General features: G+C 44.1%; 1 protein-coding gene and 1 non-coding gene across 5 annotated transcripts in view; both read right to left on the bottom strand.

Moving 5' to 3' along the window:
* Positions 1-23,904, bottom strand: part of PDXDC1 (pyridoxal dependent decarboxylase domain containing 1) — a 46,506-nt gene that overhangs the window by 13,252 nt on the left and 9,350 nt on the right. For 3 of the 4 annotated variants that reach the window (XM_029948105.1, XM_029948104.1, XM_029948107.1), the window contains exons 2-12: positions 18,135-18,208; positions 17,313-17,378; positions 14,801-14,881; positions 12,963-13,109; positions 11,458-11,647; positions 9,021-9,089; positions 8,130-8,208; positions 5,033-5,117; positions 4,228-4,276; positions 3,971-4,072; positions 3,054-3,179 (exon numbers count right to left, since the gene is read on the bottom strand). In XM_029948105.1, coding sequence (XP_029803965.1) covers positions 3,054-3,179; positions 3,971-4,072; positions 4,228-4,276; positions 5,033-5,117; positions 8,130-8,208; positions 9,021-9,089; positions 11,458-11,647; positions 12,963-13,109; positions 14,801-14,881; positions 17,313-17,378; positions 18,135-18,196 — 1,056 coding nt within the window. In that variant the 5' untranslated portion in view covers positions 18,197-18,208. The remainder of the gene's footprint in view (positions 1-3,053; positions 3,180-3,970; positions 4,073-4,227; positions 4,277-5,032; positions 5,118-8,129; positions 8,209-9,020; positions 9,090-11,457; positions 11,648-12,962; positions 13,110-14,800; positions 14,882-17,312; positions 17,379-18,134; positions 18,209-23,904) is intronic. The other variant, XM_029948106.1, reaches the window with a different exon arrangement.
* Positions 14,205-14,274, bottom strand: LOC115300583. The gene has a single exon (XR_003912746.1). It is a non-coding gene; the product is annotated as a small nucleolar RNA SNORD45 (small nucleolar RNA).

Genomic DNA, 23,904 nt, shown 5'->3' on the forward strand with positions numbered 1-23,904 from the left:
GAAAAGCGAACCCTTGTACACTGGGTGGGAATGTAAACTGGTGCAGCCACTACAGAAAACCAAAATGGAGGCTCCCCCCCCCCAAAAAAATAGAACTACCCTATGATTCAGCAATTCTACTTCTGAGTATTTATCTAAAGAAAGCAAAAACACCAATTTGAAAAGGTATCTGCACTTTCATGATCATGGCAGCTTTTTTTTTTTTTTTTTTTTACAAGTGCCAAGATATAGAAACACCTTGAGTGTCCGTCAATGGATGAATGAATAAAAGAAAACATACGATATGTAATATACATACACAATGAAATATTATTCACTGTAAAAAGAGGAATAAAATCTTGCCATCTCTGACAATGGTATGATTTCACTTACATGTGGGACTTAAACCAAATCAAACCAAACCAAGCCAAACAGCAAGCTCATAAATACAGGGAATGGATTGGTGGTTGCCAGAGGCAGGGGTTGGGAGGTGGGAGAAATGGGTAAAGGTGGTTTAAATTTTTTTAATTTTTAAGAGAGAGAGCACGCACAAGCATGCACAAGTGAGGGGGGCAGAGAGAGAGGGATACAAAATCCAAAGCAGGCTCCAGGCTCTAAGCTGTCAGCACAGAGCCTGATGCAGGGCTTGAACCCATGAACTGAGATTATGATGTGAGCCAAAGTCGGATTCTCAACCGAGCCACCCAGGCGCCCCAAGGTGGTTTGAAGATACAAATTTCTAGGGACACGTGGCTGCCTCAGTTGGCAGAACATGCGACTCAATCTCAGGGTTGTGAGTTTAAGCCCCACACTGGGTGTGTAGAGCCTACTTAAAATAAAAAACTCTGCAACAAAAAAGCGCCTGCGTGGCTCAGTCGGTTAAGTGGCCAACTTCGGCTCAGGTCATGATCTATTTGTGGGTTCGAGCCCCGCGTTGGGCTCTGTGCTGACAGCTCGGGGCCTGGAGTCTCCTTTAGGTTCTGTGTCTTCCCCTCTCTTGGCGCTCCCAAGCTCATGCTCTCTCAATAATAAATAAAAATGTTAAAAAGAACATTCTGTAACGACGTATGGTGAGGTGTAGTAATAGACTTGTAACTGTGATCATCTGGCCACACACACACCGCATCATTATGCTGCACACCTGAAATTACCGTTAATTACCGCTCAAAAAGCCCCGCCGAACTACTGACTGCACACGCGTGCAAGGCACAGCACCTGATTCTGGGGAAGGAAAAGACAATCTAAGCGCGAGAGCACAGCTTTACTGCAACTGGTCGGAGCCCGAAGGCCGGAATCATCAAGGTGGAGTTTGGTGTCCCACGTGCGGGAGGACGAGTCAGTTCATCTGCCTCGTCATCTAGCTACGGCCTTGGACACGCCACGCAGCCTCTCTGGGCGTCGAGTGCCTCAGCTATAAAACGGGAGGGCAGCAGCTCCCTACAGGGTGCTTACGTCAAGTGCCGGGGAGCGGCCTCTGGAGCGCAGCACGCGCGTCAGGACTGCGTCCTCATCGTTCTAGAAGTGTCCCAGCCCCAGACCTCCCATGACTGCCGTGGGGTTAGAAGAGCACGTGCTTCAGGGTTCGGGGTTCATCCCACCAACATTTACTAAGGGCGGGACGCTGGAAAAGCCCTCATGAAAACTACGTGTCGGTGGCTTATCAGCGGACATTCCACCTGGCCAAGTTCAGACGGGACGGTGCGTGCACAGGGCGCTGCGGTGCCTGCAGAGAGCAAACACCTACTGCCGGCCTCCCGGGAGGAGGCAGAGGTTGCTGCCGATGGGAGGAAGTGGAAGTGGAGGAGGAGGAGGATGAAGAGGACCCTGACTTCTGCCCCCAGGGAGCCCAGCACCTGGTGACAGATGACCACATGCGCTATATTTCCCCGCAGGTTCCCACGAGCTCACAGCATGGGGGGGTCAGCGACAGGACGTCACCGAGGTCGCTGGCAGGAGCGTGATCGGTCCCCGGGTGCTGGCAGGCAGAGCTGCGGCGGCCTCCAGGGTTTGCCAGTGAACGTCTCATTATTTCCCCGTCCTCCGTAAGCCAAAGGGAATTGAAGGGCTCTCCCCCGAGAGCCGGAACCTTCCCCAAAGTGACTCAGTTACCAGGGCAATAGAGGTCCCTCCTTCCCAACAACCACACCTCAGCATGGGAGCCGGCGGCCCAGGGAGGTGACTTCTCAAAAACGTACTTCTGTGAACATCATGACATGGACGTCCACATTACCTCGTGTAAACATGAACCTGCTTCCTTCGGAACGGCGTGCATCAGAAACGGGCATCGGGATGAACTATCCTGACATGACAAACAGCTGCCACAGGAGCACAGAACCGCGAATCTTCCCTCACCATAGAGATGACGCACGAGGAAGTACAGATTCCACCGCACACCCTTCAGACCAAGGTTTGTTCGTGGACCCATCTGCACGTGACTCGGCACCCTGGAGGAGCTCCGCATGTACGAGCCCCGAAGGCCCCCGAACCATCCTGTCACATCTCCCCGTCCCACAGGTGAGCGGTGCCACACTTTCAGACTCAGGGGGACTCAGCTCGAAAACTGCATAAACAGGCCTTTTTTTTTTTTCCTTTCTAAACTCTAGCATAATTATACACTTTCACAATTAGAATACCTCATGCAGAAGAGTGTTAGAACCATCCCCAGAGTCTTGCCATCTGGGAGCCCAAACCGCTGGTATTAAAAATACGCAGGCAATCCTCCGTCGCCCCTAAGGCCGCCACATTTCCTTCCCCCCAAGAGACAGCCAGCCAGGTGCCACGGTGAACCTCCCCCACCCCGCTTCTGCTCCCTCTCCACTACTTGGCTCTCATCCTATGACTTCTTTCCTCATCCTACGCCGACGCGAGCATTTATCCAATCTTACTTATCCGGCCACAAAAGCGGGCCACCCCAGCAGTGCCCCCCAGAACTTCCAACCAGGGAATGTCCACTTCAGGTCTGCTAATCCAGACCACATGGTACTGGCTGATGGGTAAGGTACCCAGGCAGTTTTCGGTCACTGCCTTCACCATGGAGTATTTGTGACTCATTTAAACTGCAGGTTTCTACTCACCAGTTGGCAGGCATGCTTAATCCTCTCCACAATCCCATCGAGCCCCAAGTACTGCAGAGACAACCACAGCGGCAGGGCACGGAGCTTGTCTGCTGGCTTGTTGGATGTAAGACCGGCAACTAAAGTCTAAAAAAGCCAACATGGGTCCATTCATCAAAGCCCACAAAGGCAGCAGAGCGAACTGGTCAGCATCTTCCCAGGCACGGCATATGCGTCAGACGCCACGCCGGCCACTTGCCTGCACCACACATCTGCTTGTCTAGCACCCGTGAGGGGACTGTTCTGGGCAGCCTAGCACGGAGACCTGGCTTTCAAGGGTTTGTGGCTAAGGTGTGGCTAAGCCAGGAGGAGAATCCAGGGGGGCCAGAGCTCTTAGGCACCCAAGAGGTAGCCCCTTCCACGGCTTTTCTGAGTGTCCTCACACACCTGGCCATTATCAACTGAGCAAGACGTTAACTCACTAAACTAATCCACTATCCAGATCCACTTAAAAAACTGTATGTATTAAAACCTTCTAGATAATGGGGATCAAGGGCTTTAACTACTCCTAACAGTGATGGCACTTCAGGGCACCTATTGTAAGAAAGTAACTTGAAATACAGGATGATGCTCCCTATGTTAGTAACAAAGTTTGGAAATGAAGGAAGATTAAACTGCAGTATTTAAGGGACAGAATATTATACAGTCATAAAAGGTCATAAAAAGTTCTTTGTACACATGAGGCCTATGGGGAGAATAGAAAAAATATATTCAGTATGGTTCCACTTCCATTAAAAACATTTTTTTTGGTAAACAAGTCACAGAAGTAGCATGAAGGAAATTTTTGCTTTTGCCATATTTTGCCCCCAGACTCTAACGACCATGAGCCTCTCCTCCCTCCCCGCGCCCCCCCCGCCCTGCAGGGAGAGTGAGCTCACCAAGGCAGGGTCGTCGTGTTTATAAAGGGTGACTGCAGGGACGGCGGGCAAGCCCAGCCACGGGCCCGGGGTCAATGTCATGCTGTCACACTTGGTTGCAGCCTACCAAGGACAACAAGGTCTGTTACAGACGATCAGAATACACCAACCCCAGCACCCCCGCCACCGTCCATCCACAGAAACCGTGAGAAGCCATCAGGGAGTACGTGATTAAAATTCCGTCTTAAAAACACAGGACTCAGTAAATCGTAACATACCAGCACTGATGAGGAGACATAACCTAGGGCCAATGTCGCCAGATTCACACTGAAATAAACAAACACACTATTCACTACTGCTTATTCCCTAACTACACTTAAAAAAAAAAAGGTGCTATTCCAAGCTGACATTTAAATGTCCTTCAGCTGGTCATTAGCTTTTATAACAACAGAAAATGTGGTGTGTATAAATTTCGGCAAAACCCTGAATATGTGCTTTATCTGCCTTATGTCTTATTTTCTATCTTTAATAGCTGTTATTTTGCCATCATCATTCTTTCCCGGAGGGATCCAACAAAAACCTGGCTCGCATGGCCTGCTGGGTACAGACTGCTGTGGCTGCCCGGCCTCCTCCCCTAAGTCCCTCTGGGAAACCACCCCAACCTCCCCTGTCAGACCACAGCTTCGGCTGGGCAAATGACCCAGAGTGTCACACGTCCCTGGCCACCACGACTGGCTCAGTAGGAGACACTTGTGGGGACTTCTGACCCTCAGAACCCAAATGTGTACCAAAACAGGAACATCTATCCAGAGATGGGGGCAACCCAGAGGAAATTAGGCCACGTGACTGGGGGAGGAGGGAAGATGCCCAGTTCCGGCCGATGCCAGCGCCATCTTTGTAGTTATGTGAGCCAATAAAACCTCTTCTTGCTAACGGCACCCGGGGCTGTTTTGTTATCCTCACTATGCAACCCGAAGAGCCCTTAGTCACGAGCGTTTCACAACAGAGTGAGGGTCTGGATGCCCACTCCTCACGGAGCACTGTGTGCAGGCCCAACGCCGAGTCGCCCTCGCCCGCACTCACCCCTCCACGTGCAGCCAGAGGCCGTACTGCTCACAGAGTTCTTTCAAACGTCCAATCTTATCCGTGTGCCCGACCGCCGCCGTTCCTAGGATAAAACACACAAAACACACAAACGCTACTAAAAGGAACAAATTCTTTGAGTCTTTACAGCAGGATACAAGCTTTTAAATACATTATCTAAGAAGGAAGTAACATTATGTTTTATTGAGATTTTCTATGGGAAGTGGCTTAAAACCAACTTTTACAAGTTGATTATTCAAGGTCTGAAGCGTGCATTTATGTATCTATAAAATCAGGCTTGTTAATTCTGTTACTTAAAACCTCTATATACTTGTTTTCCATCCACTTAATGTTGCTTCAGGAGAAACATTAAAGTCTCTCACCAAGACTGTGGGTTTGTCAACTTACACTTGCAGCCTATCACTTTTTCCTTTCGTTTGCCTTTGTGTATTTCAGATACGTTCACGAGCGTTGGACCTACTGTGCGTTAGTGCACCGCATGGATGGTAGGCAGCGCGGGGTCCATCTCACACTAACACCACGACAGCACTTGGTTCTGTCACCACTGGCTCAAGATACCCTCTTCCATGCTTGCTTTTTGTCACTTTCTGGGTTTTTGTTTGTTTTTTTTGAACCACCATTTAAAAAAAATGTTTATTTTTGAGAGAGCGTGAGAGATCCCGGGAGGGGCAGAGAGAGGGAGTCAGAGGTTCCCAAGCAGGCTCAGTGCGGACAGCAGAGACGGATGGGGGCTCGAACTCAAAAACGGTGAGAATGTGACCTGAGCCTAAGTCAACGAATAATCGACTGAGCCACCCATGTGCCCCTGGGTTATTTTAATTTAGGTGTGTCCATTATACACATAGATAAGTTTGTGGGTCTTTTAAAAACCAAGTATGAGAGGTCCTTGTTTTAAAACTGAGCATGCATTCTGAAGTTAAACATAGTAATGCTCCCACCCACCCCCTTGTTAAATCTGTATACACTACAGGTAGGGCAGGCAGGTCCCTCTTCACAAAACATGAGTAAAACGTAAACTCATGCATCCTCCTGACTGTCCTAAACTTCCAATTAGCAGAGTCCCACCCACTAAGGATGCACATCCTGACCAACTGCCTCAACAAACACAAGCAATGTAAGTGGTCCTTCTGCAGGGTTTAGGTCTATAAATCATTTATCACTGATTTTTGTATAAACAATGAAATAAGGGTTAAGGTTCAATTTTTTTTCCCCATATGGGTATCCCCTTGTTCTAAGACCAAAGATGGGAAAGACCCACCTTTTCTCCCTTGAAATACCTTGGCATCTCTGTAAAAAGCCAATTTTTAAACTTTTTAAATTTTTGATAAGGCACGAGCAGAGGAGGGGCAGAAAGATAGCGGGAGGCAGAGAATCCAAAACAGGCTCCAGAGTCTGGGCTGTCAGCAAAGAGCCCGATGCAGGGCTTGAACCCATGAACTATGACATGAGATCATGACCTGAGCCAAAGTAAGAGGCTCAGATGACTGAGCCACCCAGATGCCCCCACGTGAGTCTATTTCTAACTCTAGTCTCTTCGGTGAATCCCACATTCTTCTGATTATCTGTAACTTTATAGTAAGTCTATAGGTCAGAAAGCCTAAGTCTTTGAATTTTATTTTTTCAAAATTATTTTGGCTATTCTTTCATTCTCTGTATTGCCACATAAATTTTAGAATCCGCTTATCAACTTGTATAAGAAATTGTAGCCTGTTTAGGTTTTGATAGGGATTGATCTACAGAATATACATATTGGGGCAATTAGACTTCATGATATTAAGTCTTCCAACACCTGCTTATGACATTTATTCCATTTATTTGGGTTTTCTTTAATTTCTTTTAGCATCACTTTGTAGTTTTCAGTGTACAGATGGTGCACATAATTTTTAAAAAATGTTTATTTTTGAGACAGAGAGACTCAGAGTGTGAGCAAGGGAGGGAGGGGCAGAGAGAGAGAGAGGGAGACACTGATTCTGAATCAGGTTCCAGGCTCTGACCTGTCAGCACAGAGCCCAACATGGGGCTTGAACTCACAAACCGTGAAATCACGATGTGAGCTGAAGTTGGACACTTAACCTACCAAGCCACCCAGGTGCCCCTTGCATATACTTTGTTAAATTTAACATTAAGTTTTCACTTTTTTGATGCTATCATGACTGGCATTAAAAAAAAATTTTTTTTGTTTTTTATTTTTGAGAGACAGCGCGAGCAGGGGAGGGTCAGAGAGAGAGAGAGAGGGAGATATAGAATCTGAAGCAGGCTCCAGGCTCTGAGCTGTTAGCACACAGCCTGAAGTGGGGCTCGAACCCACAAACTGTGAGATCATGACCTGAGCCAAAGTTGGACGCTCAACCAAAGGAGCCACCCAGGTGCCCCATCACTGGAATCTTTAATTCAATTTCAATGGTATTGCTGATATACAGAAATCCTGCAACCCAGATCAATTTGCTTATTAGTTCCAAAGGCTTTTCTTTAGTTTCCTTAGGACTTTCTATTTATATAATCGTTCCGCCTGCAAGTAAAGACAGTTCATTCTTTCTACTATGTGTTGTCACTGTTATTTCTCTTGCGTTATGCACTGCCCCGAACTTCAAGCAGAACGCTGAATTCGGTAACGGGAAGGAAGCGGCAGCTGAGCTGCTGCATCCAAGGTGGACGTTCAAGTGTGACATTTTAAAATTCAATTTAGGGCGACTTCCCGGACTCAACCCCTACTCGAGACACAGAACCTCGCCCGGGCGCCACAGACCCCAATAAAGGCTTTCTTGGCTCCATAAAAAAAAAATAATAATAAATAAAAATAAAATAAAATTCAATTTAGAAAGGAAGCACATGAAAGGGAAGTACTTACAACCTATATGAAAAAGCACAGACACAAAAACAGAGTAACTCCCCAAAAGACCAACAATTCAAGGGAACGTGAGGGGCTAAGCGTCGTGTTGTAATTCTCCCCCGAGGCTGACGCAAACTACCTTAACCACGAGGCACAGGGACATCTCTTGAGACTTCGGTTTTTTTAGACGAAGCACCCGTCTTTCTCTTGTACGTCCCAACAGCAGGTCCCGTTCACAATACCTACCGGCATTCGCTACAAGCAACAGGGGCAGTTTTCCTCGTTCTAGATCATCTTTAATCAGTTTCTCCAGGAAGGCAACATCCTAGGTTAAAAGGCAAACCACAGTAACATGAAGCAACGAACATACAGCTATACAGTAAGACATTATAACTTTCAACGAAAGCAAAGGATCTCAAAATTAACCACACTAATCAATTCTTACTCTTGACCATTTTTCTATCTTCTCTTATCAGAGAGATGAAAATCAAATAGTTTCCCTTGAAGACTAATTACAAAAAACAAACGAGATCAAAGTTAAAAACTGTATATATACAGAATGAACGTTTCTCTAGTTTTAAAAACTCAGATTTAAAGAAAATGTTCTCTCAATTCCCCCTATATAGCCAAAAATCTATCTCTAATACTACTCACTGATGTATCTGAACCAGATAATCAAGGTACCTTGGAAAAAGAAACACAGGATCCTAAAACCTACCCTTTTTGCTGTCTTCAGTATGGCAAGGCTTAGCACTTGAATGTCTCAAAATACACAGAATCCAATTCCAATCCCACATTACAATAAAGAGCCTCATTTTCAAAATCTGCCCATTCACAAATCCGGGCCACAGTGATAAACTTTAAAAGGATGAGCTTTTGTAGATATTTCGAGTGCTCATCTGGACTCCCATGTTCCTCCTTAAAGCAGGTGGTACAGTAACGACAAGACTCCTGAAGAGGGAGGTGCTCCTGACCCACATGCCAGCCAGCCTTCATGGCCATTCAAACCCAGAAGCGTGTAGTAAGCGATGGGGAGATGTAAGGAATAAATGAATATGCTAATAATTATCTGCAGGCCAGCAAAGAGAACCTCAGTCACAATTCTGTCTTATCTTACAAACCCAAAGGAGAGCTCACCATCTGATGCTGGGATCCAAACATGGTATTACAGGGCACACGACACAAGCAGGGGAAGGGCAAGCCGAGCTGCCGGAGGAAACACACGATTCCGTCATCAAGATCTCTGTCACCATTTACGTATGTCCCCTAAAGACTGTGGCACTAAGACAAGCCACACTTACTCTTTTTAAACAATCTCCCTCCTTAGGAACTCTTAATATGATAAACAGATGTTAAAGTATATCTAGAAAGTCAAGCTAAAATTGCTAGGATCTGAGATTCTTTTAAGAAGATATGATGTAAAATTCTCTGAGTCAGCTAAATGAATAACTATCTTTGTTAGATTCTAGAGTATACCAAAAAATAAAAACCACTTTTTCAAACTAAGGAACAACCAAGCTTTGAGTATTTGGGGAGACAATTTAGGATCTTTCCTCCAAGCATTAGTGGTAGATAACACCAGCTAAAGGCTTTCAGAGAACAGAATCTTATTTATGGACCCACCCACTCCTAACAAGCAACAAATATGGATTAGCAGATGTACATTTCTTAAAAGAAATGAAGTCAGCGTTATGAATGGAGATAGTAACTGTCGAAAACATTTTTTATTTTTTATTTTTAGCTTCCAAATCCTTGAGGAGTATATTTATAGTTTCGGGAATTTTTAAACGCTTGCAGCATATTGTCCTGTGTAACTAAGAGTTGGTAGCAAAATTTAGAGACCAAGCATGTAACAAATACGTTATGCATACTTTCTCCCTCCTTAAAAATGTTTCTTTTAAATTATGGAAAGGAAACCTAAGTAAAACACACAATAAAAAATATAGAAATTAAAAGTGAAAATGCCCTCCCACCCCATAAACCACCACTGTTAACAGTTGAGTATGAAACCTTCTAAACATTTTCTAAGTATTCATACACACACACACACACACACACACACACACACCCTTTTTTTTTAGGTGTGAAAAATACACTTTTTTTTTTTTAAGTAGGATCTCTGGGGCGCCTGGGTGGCTCAGTCTGTTAAGCATCCGACTTTAGCTCAGGCCATGATCTCACCACGGTTTATGGTTTCTAGCCCCACATGGGGCCCTTTGCTGACAGCTCAGAGCCTCATTCTGTGTCTCCCCCTCTCTCTGGCCCTCCCCTATTCACACTCTTTCTCTCTCTCTCACAAATAAACATTTTAAAAAATTAAAAAAAAATAAACTAATCTCTACGCCCATCATGGGACTTAAACTCACAACCTCAAGATCAAAAGTCAGTTGCATGCTCTTCTGCCTGAGCCAGCCGGGCACCCCTCATACAGCTTTCGAAGACGGGACTGCTATGCCAAGGCAGCTTTGGGTCCCAAAGAACCTGGCCTGTAGTAGGTACTCAGTAAGTAATTTGTTCGTTTCTCCAAGGATGTTTATAAATCTCTTCATCCTGTACACACTCCGAAAGAGGACGTCATTTCCCGTTGCTGGTGACCACAGCTCACAACCTGCTCAAGTCCCGGAGTTTCCCCCATTTCTCTCCACAGGACTCCTCCATCTTACAAAAGACAAACCCACACAGGACGCCTGGGTGGCTCACTTAGTTAAGCGTCTGACTCTTGATTTCGGCTCAGGTCACATATTACGGTTCGGGGGTTTCTACCCCACGTTGGGCTCCATGCTGCAATGCAGTGCCTGCTTTGAATTCTCTCCCCCTCCTGCTTCCTTCCCCTGCTTACAGTGTCCTGTGCTCGCTCGCTCTCTCAAAAGAAAAAACAGAACCCCCAAAATAAAACTAAAATAAAACATTCTCAGCCAAGAGGCTAAGCATTTTTTGTGGCCCCCTAATTGGGCTACATGTTCCATAAGCTTCAAAAATGGTAATCCCCTTTGCTCTAGTAATTCTAGATGGACTCTGAAAATCTAAGGAATATAATCTAGAAGATACTTTCTAAATATAGGAATTTCTAAATACAGAAAAAGCTATATGCACAAAGATGTCCATAGCAACACTATGCAAAGAGCACTTCCTGAAAATGGTCACAGAAAACAAAAGAATGTAAATGCTCTAATTGTCCAAAAGGGAAACAGCTGGTTAAAACACTAGACAGTGGCCTGAAGGAATATTATGAAGATATTAAAAATAAACTGTACTTTGAAGACATGCGCCTGCTGGAACACTAAGTGAATAAGCCAAACATAACCATGGAAAGCCACATCCATGCTCGCTGATCAAAATCTGGGGGGGGAATGTTGACTGTGGTTGCCTCTGGGCAACAAAACAAGATACAGGTGTCTCCAAAAATTCATTAAGATGCATTTATATATCCTCTTATAATGACAAAATAAGCATATTTCTTTTCACGTGAAAAGACGTGCAGCTAAAGAAATGGGCCTGTGCACTTTATATTTATAAAGTTTCATAAACACAACGGAACACAATTTCTTTAAAACGCCCACCTATCCCACGTTACCTGGTTACAAAGGTACTGGCCCAGGCCCGGCCTGGCAGCAGCGCTAAGGTATATAACAGGTTTCTTGTTACACAGCACATTGAAGCCGTCCACTACAAAGTCTTCGTAACGAGAGTGAAGAGCAAGCCGGCAGATCTTTGCAAGTCCTTCTCTTTCTTCTTCGTGGAAATAAGCGCAGCCATTTTCATACCTGTTAAGAGACAGTCATCTAGCGTATGTTCTTGTCTCTGGTTAGCTCCGATTTTACATCCTAATTTTACAGTCTTGGGAGTAATTCTTTTCTTAATCTAGGAATTGTCACCTAGAGCAGTCAACGGAGAGAGAGATCTTCCTTACCACAGATGGCTGACCACACCTGACCTGACTGCTGGAGGTCATAAAGAAGGGAGGCAACCCACCCTTTGTCCATACCCAACTCCAGCAGGAGTGGAAACTGTGAAGAAAAGCAGCGGAGAATAGGAGTCTGGATTACGAAAAGGCTGGAGGCTGCAGCGCCCGCCGGCTTGCCGCACAAGAAGGCCGACGCGGACGACGCAGGCAAGGCTCTTCGCAGTAGCGGCCCCACGACACCCAAAGTAAGAAAGAATGTGAAAACTGCCGGGCAGTCTAGCTTTTGCTTTCGTGACTGTCTGCCTGGGGCAAGTTATTTTTCTCAATCTTCTAGAAAAGTGAGAAGAGAGAATTTCAGTTTCAGGTGGTGGATGTTTCTGAGAAGAAAATCTCTCCTCTGCGATACAGTTAGGCAAACTTCACCTCTTCGTATAGGCCAAGCTCTTTCCCAACATCTGAAAGGGAGTCTGTCCAGTTAAAGCTTCCAGTGTTCAGCAAACATTCCTTCCCCTTAAAAGTAACAGCACAGGGGCACCGGGGTAGACTTTGGCTCAGGTCATGATTTCACCGGTTGTGAGTTCGAGCCCCACCTCAGATCCTGTCTCCCTCTTTCTGCCCCTTGCCCCTTCCTTTTCTCCCCTCCAAAAATAAACATAAAAGAAAAAAGGAACAGCATAACTCCCATAATACCACTGGTCCTCCTCTTCTACTGACTCCTTACCTGCGAAAACTCCTTAATAACGCCAACATTATCACAGCGTAGAGCAACTTTCAACTTCCTAACACATGCTCAACTTCCTTATGACAGCATTTCCTTTCTACTAAAGCAGAAGCTAACCCTTTGATTCAGAATACCTGCAGCCATTTCCTGCTCTATCTTCTACCAACATGTGCCATGTAGGAATCCTAAAAATAAGTGACGGCTGGCATTACCCAACATGTACGCGCTTACGTTCTCGGCTTTTGACATAAGTCTTTCACTCATTTATTCCTCCTAACTATGTCATAAAACAGATACTGATGTTACCCCCATTTAACAGATGGGGAAACTAAGGCACACAGAGTTCTGTTTTAATATGCAACCCTTCCAAAAGGGAGGGGAAGAAAAAGCCAACATGGACTCAGGCAGCAGAGACCCAGGAAACAGTCCATACCCAACCCATACATGTCCTTACCTGAAGATCCGGCACAGCCATAAAGTAGTGTCTGACAGTATCCTGGTTGTGAGTTTTCTAAGCTTCTCTTTGTCCAGAGTTGAAATATAAGCTCCCAGACTATGCCCCAACAAAGCTATATGACCTTGTTCTCCAATATTCTGGATTCTGTTAATCACAATCAATTAAAGTATTAGTCACCGACAGATACAGCATTTCCACAGAAATTTCTCAGACTTGGAATCCACCTATTGGTCTAGAAGGCATAAATCGAGATAAATTTAAAAATTCAATGCATAAAAAGTACTGATGATCTGGGGAAGATTCTACTGAATATCTACTACATATACAAGCTATGAATAGTTTTCTCCCCAATTTTTTAAAAACTAAATGTCTGCTCTACGAAATACAGTGTGTAGAGCTGAGTCAAAATGTGCAGAAAACAACTTCTTTAACGAATCATTAGATGAAGTCAATTCCCTGCATCCAACAGCTATTTGTGACAGTAGAGCCAATTCAAGGAACCTAGGTGTGTCTTATGTATAATGAAAATGGATGGACTACTGTCCCTTATAAAGAATCAACTCTAAGTCAATATGAAAAAGGCCAAAAAATTGGACAGGATACTTGGCAAAGGAGATAGGTCATGGAAAAGGAAATGTAAACGAGTTTTAAAACATAGAAAAAAGCCACTTAACCTGACTCATAAGAAAAATGCAAGCTCGAATTATGCTGACGTATCATTTCTCATCTTGCAGATTGGCAATGATCCTTAAGTTTACAAACAGCCTTGCGGGCAAAGAGATATTTTCATGTACTGCTGGTGGGGCTGTAAATTGGCATAATTCCACCAGGTGAAACTTGGCAGGGTCTTTCAAAACTACAAATACACAGCCTATCTGGCCCAGAAATTCTACTTTTAGGACTTTAATCTCCAGAAACACTTGCTTGTATGGTAAGTGACACACAAAGTCACTGGCTGTAGCAATGTTTGCCACAGTAAACACTAGTTAAGTAAAACATAGTTCATTCGACCAAAGTAAAACTAAATAGCTCTTAGAGGACACTCCTTGCATCCTGATATACAATGAACCTGGAGACACAGATGAAGAAAGCAAGTGCACACCACCACACACGGGATTTATGCACTACTGGAAGGAGTGTAGACACTTAGCTTGTATATACGCACACGCAAAGTGTGTCTGAAGACTACACAAGAAGCTGGCCACACCGTCTCACTCTACAAATACCCCCTTTTCATTCAAGGTCACTATCATTTTAGAATTTACATCAACTCTGGATTCGGCTAACATATGCCATCACATCGCTGACTGAAAATTGCCTTTGTGTACTCTTTTTAGCGTCTGAAATGTGGAAAAGGACAATGACTTACTTATTCCAAAAAAAAATACATTTAAAAGAATTAAACACAAAATTAAATAGGGAGCTAAGTCAGATGAATAAAAATAAATGGAGAATTCATCGACAACAGGGTCCTGCCAAGAAATTCGGCTGCGGCACCTGCTAGCGGTCAGAAGCAGGAGCACGGGAGCAGAAGCAACCAGAAGCAGAAACGCACACAGCAGTTTTCATTCTTTGGTCCCTCTGCCAGCCCCTCTCTAAGAAACGATGCCATATAAACTACAGGGTTTCATTTTCATAAATGCCTTCCTTTTATGAAATATATTACCTAACGTATATTAAATGTCTTGCTGAAAAGAGAAAAAATGAACATTGTTTCACATGTAACTGTGAATGAAGCACAGCTCTCTAATTCAGCAACTTGTAAGCATGCAGTCACTATCAAAGTAAAGGTCACATATACTTTCAGAGAGAAGCTGCCAACCGATGTCCATTACCGGGGGCTCTGGGGCTCCTCCTCTTCATCTCCGTGCATCAGATTCTGAACTAGCTGGAGAATGCGCACCATATCTTGTCCGCTGCAGAATCAAGAGAGAGTTCACGGACAGGTGGAAATAGCTCACATTCCCCACCACTCCATTTCCTTCATTTAAACCAGCCTTGGCAAGTTGTGTTCTTTGGGTTTTTTAAAATTGAGTAGCTAGAAGAGAATGTGTTTGGGATACAGGCTTTTATTTTTTTTTTATTAAAAAATTTTTTTTTATTTTTTAAAAATTCTTATGTTTTTTATTTATTTTTGAGAGACAAAGAGAGGCAGTGTGAGCAGGGGAGGGTCAGAGAGAGAGGGAGACACAAAATGTGAAGCAAGCTCCAGGCTCTGAGCTGTCAGCACAGAGCACGATGTGGGGCTCGAACCCACGAACTGTGAGATCATGACCTGAGCCGAAGTCAGATGCTTAAGTGACTGAGCCACTCGGGGGCCCCCAGAATACAGCTTTTAAAAACAACCCTCACATTAACTGAATTCTCAATAGAACCAGGCATTTAAATCTTCTATCCAAATAAGAGACTGAGTTCTGAAAACTTCACCAGTATTACATTAATGGTATTTCTCTACCAGGTCATGTGAATCCAAGAAGAATATTTAAAAAGCATGTTACAGGAACTGAAACAGTCCTCTGAAGAAGCTGGAAGGTCACAGAAGCAGCAAGAATTCTCCAGTGCCACTGCTATGGCTAGTTTTCTTCCACGTAGGAGTCTTGCCTGTCTGTCCTAACCAGCTGAAAATGTAATGCACGCATCATTTATTCCCTCTTCCTCAAGCAGGGAAACGAGAGATCTGCTTAGAGTATGAACAGATTTACTTCTATCCGAGATATGATATTAAACACTCATTACATGACTATTTGAAAACTCATGAGAAGAAGGTACATGGCTAAAATAGTAAGCAATGGCAAGGCGACCTGCAGCAACTGTAATGTAAAAATGTTATCATTCCATTAATGGGACTCGACCAGTAAGTGAGAATTGACTAATAGTAAGTTCTCTTTTTAAAAAGCAGCACCATCAGGGTGCGCAGGTGGCTCAGTCGGTCAAGTGGCCAACTTCAGCGCAGGTCATGGTCTCACGGTTCATGGGTTCGAGTTCCACATCGGGCTCTGTGCTGACAGCTAGCTTCAGTTTCTGTGTCTCCCTCTCTCTTTCTGCCCTTTACCTGCTCATGCTCTGTGTCTCTCAAAAATGAATAAATGTTTAAAAAAAAGAAAAAAAAGCACCGTCAAAACCATGCCCCCAAACCCATCCTCCTCAAGGTGCTGATATTCATGGGAGAGGGGCTCTGGTCCTTGGACACTGTGGAGTGTCACAGTGGGAGTGGGTGCCTGCCAAGGGACCTTGAGCAAGCTGTTGAAATTCAGCCCCTACATTACAGAACTGTAAGGCTACAATCAGTGCATGGAAAATGTTTAATGCTGTGCCTAGCCAAGCACCATCTCAGATGCTGCCATTATATTATGTGTGAACGCTCCTGACCTGTGGCTTTCCTGATGTCCCATTCTGAGCATCACAGGTGTTCTTGGCAGCATCTCTTCTGGGGAAAGTTCTATGGACCTAACACAACCTCTCAACCCCATCCCCAGCTCTGGCTGGAGAGGACTGATGGGCTTTGGTTCCCGCCCTACAGCTAGAGGGCTTCAAATCAGCCCTGCTCAGGCAATCAACAGGAGTGCCTGTCTCAAAATACTACTCTCTGGGTGTGTCAGATAGGACACTTAATGACACACTGTGTCTTTCCTCCCTATTTTTCTTTTGCAACCTTGTATATGTTCACAGTCAGGCCAAAGGACAATTTAAGGGAGTTGTTCTGTTTACCTATGTGCAGTTTCCTGGTTATAAAACAAGGAAAAAAAAAAAAGCTTGTTTGAGGGAAGCTGGGCTGGGACTTGAAGTCCACATTGGGTGCCAACATCCTGTGAAAATTTTAGTTACATGGTTACTTATTTTTCTGATATTTTCCCTGCAGGCTTAAACCACACACGCTCTCGACAGACTGGTTTTAGTTGCCAAAAGAAATCACTCTGCCAACAAAATGATCAAAGCTGGTTGACATTTTCATTTTGCTTTATTATATAAATAATAAATCTTATCAAATTACAGTATCTCTCACCACAAAGCTCAGTCTACTGAATAGATTATGGGTTTCAAGGATGAATTAAGTATAATAGTCGAGTTATAATTATAAATTTGTGTGTTCACTTTTGAGTCACGGGGTTGTTAACTTCTGAATGGGATATTAAATTAAATTAGATCCTGAATGGGTAAAGGAAAGCAGCAGGTAGATCTACCACCCACCAACGGCAGCGCGGTGCCCTGGTGTCACACGGCACGGGACTCTCAATTTGCTCCGTGCTCATTACAGCTACAATTATAAATCAACAGTGGTTTGTAAAATCTTGATTGAAAGAAAACACAGACTCTAACTAAAAGTACGTTATCTTCATTGCCACCTACCTGCCTTGGAGTGGCCCCGGAATTTCTCCTGATACCAACTTCTTTCCATTTTCCTCCTCTGTTCTTCTAATTTAAAGAAAATTAAAAAACTTTCTTAACCAAATTGATAACATTCGAACACGCGAACATGTGACAATGTTGCCTCTTACCTCTTAGTAACTGATACAGGATTTGACTTTTTAATTTTTTTTTTAACATTTATTTATTTTTGAGAGACAGATCATAGCAGGGGAGGGGCAGAGAGAGAGAGAGGGACATACAGCATGGGAAGCAAGTGCCAAGCTCTGAGCTGTCAGCACAGAGCCCAACGTGGGGCTTGAACCCTCAAACTGCAAGGTCATGACCTGAGCCAAACTCGGATGCTCAACAGACAGCCTCCCAGGCGCCCCTGATACAGCATTTGAAACACATTTATCACATCTCTTCCCCTACCCCTAACACCCCAGCCTCCAGTCTGGGGTACAGTTTCAGTCTTAGGAGAACATGAAAAAAAAATGACATTTGAACTCATTTCTTGGTTAGCTGATGCCGTATATGACATAAATATATAGGAAGAAGTATTTAGAGATTCAAATCAATATATTAAGTAAATGAAACTCTTAACAGGCAGAAGTGAAAATTCTAAGTCCTGCCCCTCAATTTCAAAATCCTTTAATTACAAAGTACCTTCTACCCAAGACAAACACCATCTTTCAAGTCAGGGGAAGCTCAACTATGCGTGACACTCTGAAACCAAGAGGAGTTTTTACCAGCGGGAAACCAGTGCCACCAGTTCACAACAGGTTGAGCGTGTTTAATGGGGTCACTTGTGCCCACGCTCACCTCTGACTGTGCTCCAGCATCTTCATGGCCTCCTTCAAGTTCTTCCCCATCTCAGCTAACATAGGGTCTGCTATCTGGAAGTTAAAAAAAAAAAAAAAAAAAAGGTTAAAACTGTGATAATCCCATATTACTTCTGCAACGTAATTCATCCAGAAAAATTAAATCCAAGTCCATTTTCTTCTGGACTTAATATAAAACACACAGATTTACTGTGAAGTACATTTGATTAAAAAATTCCAAAGCATGCGGGCGCCTGGATGGCTCAGTCGGTGAAGCGTCCAACTCTTGATTTTGGCTCAGGTCATGATCTCACAGTTCATGGGTTTGAGCCCTGCTTGGGATTCTTTCTCTCTGCCCCTCTACTGCTTGTGCTCACTTGAGTGCTCTCTCTCTCTCTCTCTCTCTCTCTCTTAAAAGAAATAAACCTTTAAAAAAAATGAGAATTCCAAAGCACAAACATGTAACACAAAAAAGTCTGACTGCCTGAGGGGGGCCACTCAAGTCTGACATGTATCTTTCCAAGTCCTCACCTAACCCATATCTAACCCCACAACTTGCCTTTTTTTTTACTTTATCAGGAATATGGTTCCCAATCAGTAGTATATCCACCTCATTCCCAGTGGTGACACCATATTCCACTCCATGGATTACCATCTTTTAACTAGTCTTGAGTTAATGTTAGGTTATTCCAGTTTTACACTCTTAGAAGCGAGGTTCAGAAAAGTCTGTACTGTGGACTACTTGTTTTACAGTTGTAGTAGGCTGAAAAATGGCCCTCCCAAAAGTTATTCACATCATAATCCCTGGAACTTGTGAATGTTACCTTACATGGCAGTCTTTACAGATGTGATTAAGTTAAGGATCTTGAGATGGTGAGGTTACCCTGAATTGTCCAGGTGAACTCTAAAAGTGGTCACATATATCCAGGTGAGAGAGAGGGAGACTCCACACACACACACACACACACACACACACACGAGAAGCCTCTCTGAAGACAGAGTAGAAGGAGATTTGAGGGGCTGGCCTCAAAAATCAGGAGTGCTGGGCCACAAACCCAGGAATGAGCGCTGGCAGGCAGCGTCAACGGCTCAGGAATGGGAGGGCCTCTGTGGGGAGTGTGGCCCTGCCAACACCTTGTTTTCAGCCCAGGGATACAGCTTTCAAACTTCTGGCCTCCGGAACTATGGGAAAACACATTTCTGTTGTCCTAGGCCACTCAGTTTGTGCTCACTTGTCACAGTAGCCACAGGAAATGAATACTCTCATAAACCTGGGAGTGGTCCGTACACTCTGGGAGCTTAGCCGGCGGGTTGCAGTGACCGCCTCTGGAGAAGGGAGCTGGAAGGACAGCCATCAGGTCGGCGAGTATCTTTTCAGCTCATTTCCTTTTGTTTTTTTAAAAATAATGTATTTTATATGTTCATTTATTTTGAGAGAGAGAGAGAAAGGCAGAGAGAGAGGTACACAGAGAGAGAATCCCAGGCAGGCTCCACACTGTCAGTGCAGAGCTCAACATGGGGCTTGATCCCACGAACCCATGAGACTATGACCTGAGCTGAAATCAAGAGTCAGGTGCCCCTTTTCGTTCCTTTTGGATTTCAGTATCAAGTGTTCTTCTCTCATTCAAAAAAATTTTTTTTAAGTTTTTTAAATATTTATTTTTGAGAGAGAGACAGAGAGAGACAGAGCATGAGCAGGGCAAGGGCCGAGAGAGAGAGAGAGAGAGAGAGAGAGAGAGAGAGAGAGAAGGAGACACAGAATCTGAAGCAGGCTCCAGACTCCAAGCTGTCAGCACAGAGCCCGATGCAGGGCTTGAGCCCACGAGCTGTGAGATCATGACCTGAGCCAAAGTCGGATGCTCAACCAACAGAACCACCCAGGTGCTCCTAAATAAAAAAAAATTGTTTAATCTTACAAAATTAAACACACAAACTCATTTTCCTTTCTTTTTTCTTAATCTTCCTAGCAATCTTAAAGCAGAAAAATTGCTTGTCTTGACTCTGAGTTGGGTTATTGATAGTTAGCGAGGCTCTCTTTTGTTCCCCTCTTACTCTTCAAGCGTACGGTGAGTGGATTTATGCTGTGTTCTCTTCCTATTTCCTACAGCACCTCATCATATGGTAGATGGAGTAAATGTGCAATAGGCTGTATCACAGTTAGCACTGCAGTATCTCCTCAAAATTGTTTTTAAGAAATTCTACTTAGGGGCACCCGGGCTTCTCAGTTCCTTGAACATCGACTTCGGCTCAGGTCATGATCTCAAGGTCCGTGGGTTTGAGTCCCACGTCAGACTCTGTGCTGACAGCTCAGAGCCTGGAGCCTGCTTCAGATTCTGTGTCTGCCTCTCTCTCTGCCCCTCCCCATTCATTCTCTCTCTCAAAAAAAAATTAATATATTAAAAAAAATTCTACTCTGTCGGTGTAAGTACAGAAAATGTTCACTTCAGAAGGGACCTTAGGGATCTGATTCAGGAATTTTCCACTTGTGTTCTTCTGATTACAAGTAACATGCAGCCATGTCCAATATGATTTTTATACAATATAGAAAAATTATTTTAAAACTGGCGTTTATAATAATATCCACAACTAAATTTCACAGATGGGTTAGAATGCAATCTAATATGGTCTCAGTATTCTCAGGTAATGATTATGAGTAGGATGAGGAACAGATAATCTAGAGAATTTATCTTAACTCCTCAGTCTACTGGTCACATTCCTTATTATTCTCATCTCCTGTGACACTCCAGTGTGTCCCCAATTATCTGGTCAAATGAAAAGATAACAGTTTTGCTTGATCCACCACACCTCCATGTTTCATGCTTTTACCACTTGCCAGTGTGAGGTGCCCTCTGCCTCATATTTCTCCAGCTACTATATCACAATTCAGTCCTTCCAAGAAACTTTTATGGATAAAGCCATTTCACTCTCTCATATTCTCTTTAGAGATATCAATACAGGGCGCCCGTGTGGCTCAGTCAACTGAGCGTCTGACTCTTGGTTTCTGCTCAGGTCATGATCCCAGGCTCATGGGCTTGAGCCCCACATCAGGGTCCATGCTCAGCATGCAGCCTTCCTGAGATTCTCTCTCTCCCTCCTGTTGCCCCTCTGCCCTGGTTGCGCATGTGCTCTAAAGTTAAAATATATATATAAATATATATTAATCCCATTTTTTCTAAGCCAAATACTCTGAACATGTTGCTTGACAAAAACTATACTTATGGGGACAATGGAACAGGACACTTGGAACTGGGGCCATTCTAACATGCAACTGCTGCTTAGGATTCCTTACGTCCTTTACTGCGAATTGTCTTTGAGATGATCTTTCCAGGCCACATATTCTCTCCAATTAGATTATAAGCTTCCTGAAGGCAGTGATTCAGGCTCTCACCGATTTTGATTGCTTTTGTAGGCTAAAATAAAAGCTCTCCAGTCAGCTTAACTCTTGGATGGGCGTGTTACTCTGACGTCCCTTAGGAAGCCGCAGCACAATGGGCATTGACATACTGGCTCTAAGGACAACATAGCTAATGTTTCCTACAGGATCGGGATGCATTTTTCACTTAAGAGTAGACAAAATAGTCAACTTACTTAGAATTCACTACTTATGAACAATACTTATTTTAAACCCCAAAACTCACATGTGATAGTGAGATGCTTACATGGTGAAAGGCAGCAGGGAAATGCAGCTTCCCATTCTCCGGCGTGAGTCTGTCTATACGGAGCTCACACTCACTGAGAGGAATGGCTTATGTTTAAACTGTTCTGGCTCCTCCTCTCTTTCAGGAAGTGAAGTCAGAGGTGGAGCAGGTGGCGGGGAAGTGGGTGGGTCATAAGCATATACAGTTAAGCTTCAGTAAATTAAATGTGAATATGATGTGACCCCAGTGCCAGAGACCCTCACGTGCTTGTTGTGTTAAGTGGATAATCCAAAGAGAAAATGTTAGCCAGATGCAGAATCATATTACGCTCTGGCTGGCAAGGAATGCTCTAAAAAAACCCACTTATTTGTTAACTGGTTCCTTAAAATTAAAAGCCATGTGCCCATAAACTTCTAGTGGGAGGAGCCGTGGTAACACTGCAAACCGTCAAGACCGGTTATAGGGCCAGGCGCACCGGCTGTGTGTAAATGTTAACAAACAACAGCAAGGCATCAGACACACACACACCTAAACGAGAGGAAGGCTGAGTTTATGTATAAAGATATTATCCAGTATCTGGATGGAGATTGTTTCAAGATTTTTAGGGAAGGAAAAACAGCATTCTGTGCTAGGTTCCTAGGAAGAATGTCCTTTTTTATTTTTTATTTTATTTTTTTTTATTCCTTAGCCCCAAGCATAGGGTCTAGCACAGAAAAAGGGCTCAATAAGATCTGTGATCCCTAATAATTACTAACAGTTACCAGACTGCTGACTATATTCCGGGCATTATGCGAAGTTACCACTTTAAGTGCATTACTTCCTGACTCACCCAAAGGCACAGATCATGTGCCTCAGGGCCTGTCCCACCCCAGAACCGGCGCTCCTAACCCCCTGACAATATTGCTTCCCAATTTTCTCAAATAAGTAAACACAGCAACTCACATTCTGAGAAAGCCCTGTACTCAAAAGTCATAATTAGAGCTAAGGCCTCTTAAGGCATCTCAAGGACGATCCTTGAGGGATTCATGTCTTCACCTAGATGGAAAGTGTATCCGAAGACTCTCCCTACTGCTGAGATTTCAGTCTCAACTACATGACCAAAAACTCAGCAACCAAACCAGGGTGTTTTCAAGAGTGAAAGGAAGCACTGTTAATAATTAAGCCGTGACCACAGGTGTGAGCTGGGACAGTCCGGGCAAACCAGGCCTTCGCTAAAATGCTCGCAACCATCATTCCCCCTAGTGGAGCCCGTGCAAACGGTTGTGGTCACGGCTGTTCGAGTTGTAAAGTAAAATCAAAGACAACATGTAATTTGCAAGCAGTGCCCCTGAAGGGAAGGTACTGGAACAACAGAACTGCTTTTTCTACCTATAAACGTATCTGAATACATTCTCCCTCCTTTAAATCTTGAGTCAAGTGACTTGACTGAAAATCTTTTGCCGGAAGCAACTTCTGGAAAAAGGTCCCTCTGTTAACAAATTCATCATTAGATTCCCATCACCCCTTTTGAGGCCAGGGCTCTTTAGTTGCCTCACTTTCCATGGTCTTTCCTTCCGACCTTAAGAGCCAGTCCCGGGAATAACGTGTGTGTATGTGGTGTCTTCAGATGCTCCTGTAGGGAAGGGAGCAGGAGGGGGGCAACTCCGACCTTTGAGCCGGACCCCAGGGTCTCCTCTCACCCTGGGGTCCCTCAGCCTTAGAGGCTCACAGCAGTCAAACTATTAAAACAAACAAACAAACAACCACCCAAAACAGTGCAACAAACCATCTATCGAGTGTGTACACCTAATCATGAAACCCAAATACTCATTACTGAGAGTTCAGAGGCAGCAATTAGGCTGTGCATTTATGAACTACACTCAGCTAGGGCTGATTCTGCTGTGTAATGAGGTGGATTCATTATTTTTCCTTCAATTGTATCGAGCACAGATGCATGGTAGGGCTTAATGCGATCTCAAGGCTCCTAAGAACCACTCAGTCGTTTGCACAGTGATTGTCACGGAGCTGAAACAGTTCATTGTGTAAAACAGGCTATACCATTCATCATTTTTATAAGCATTTTTCCTGAAAGCCATTTTAATACTAGGTGATTTTCAGCACTTTCAGTCAGTGTGGAGTATTAAAATACCCTGC

This window comes from Suricata suricatta, chromosome 8, assembly GCF_006229205.1.
Source record: "Suricata suricatta isolate VVHF042 chromosome 8, meerkat_22Aug2017_6uvM2_HiC, whole genome shotgun sequence".
Classification (NCBI taxonomy): Eukaryota; Metazoa; Chordata; class Mammalia; order Carnivora; family Herpestidae; genus Suricata; species Suricata suricatta.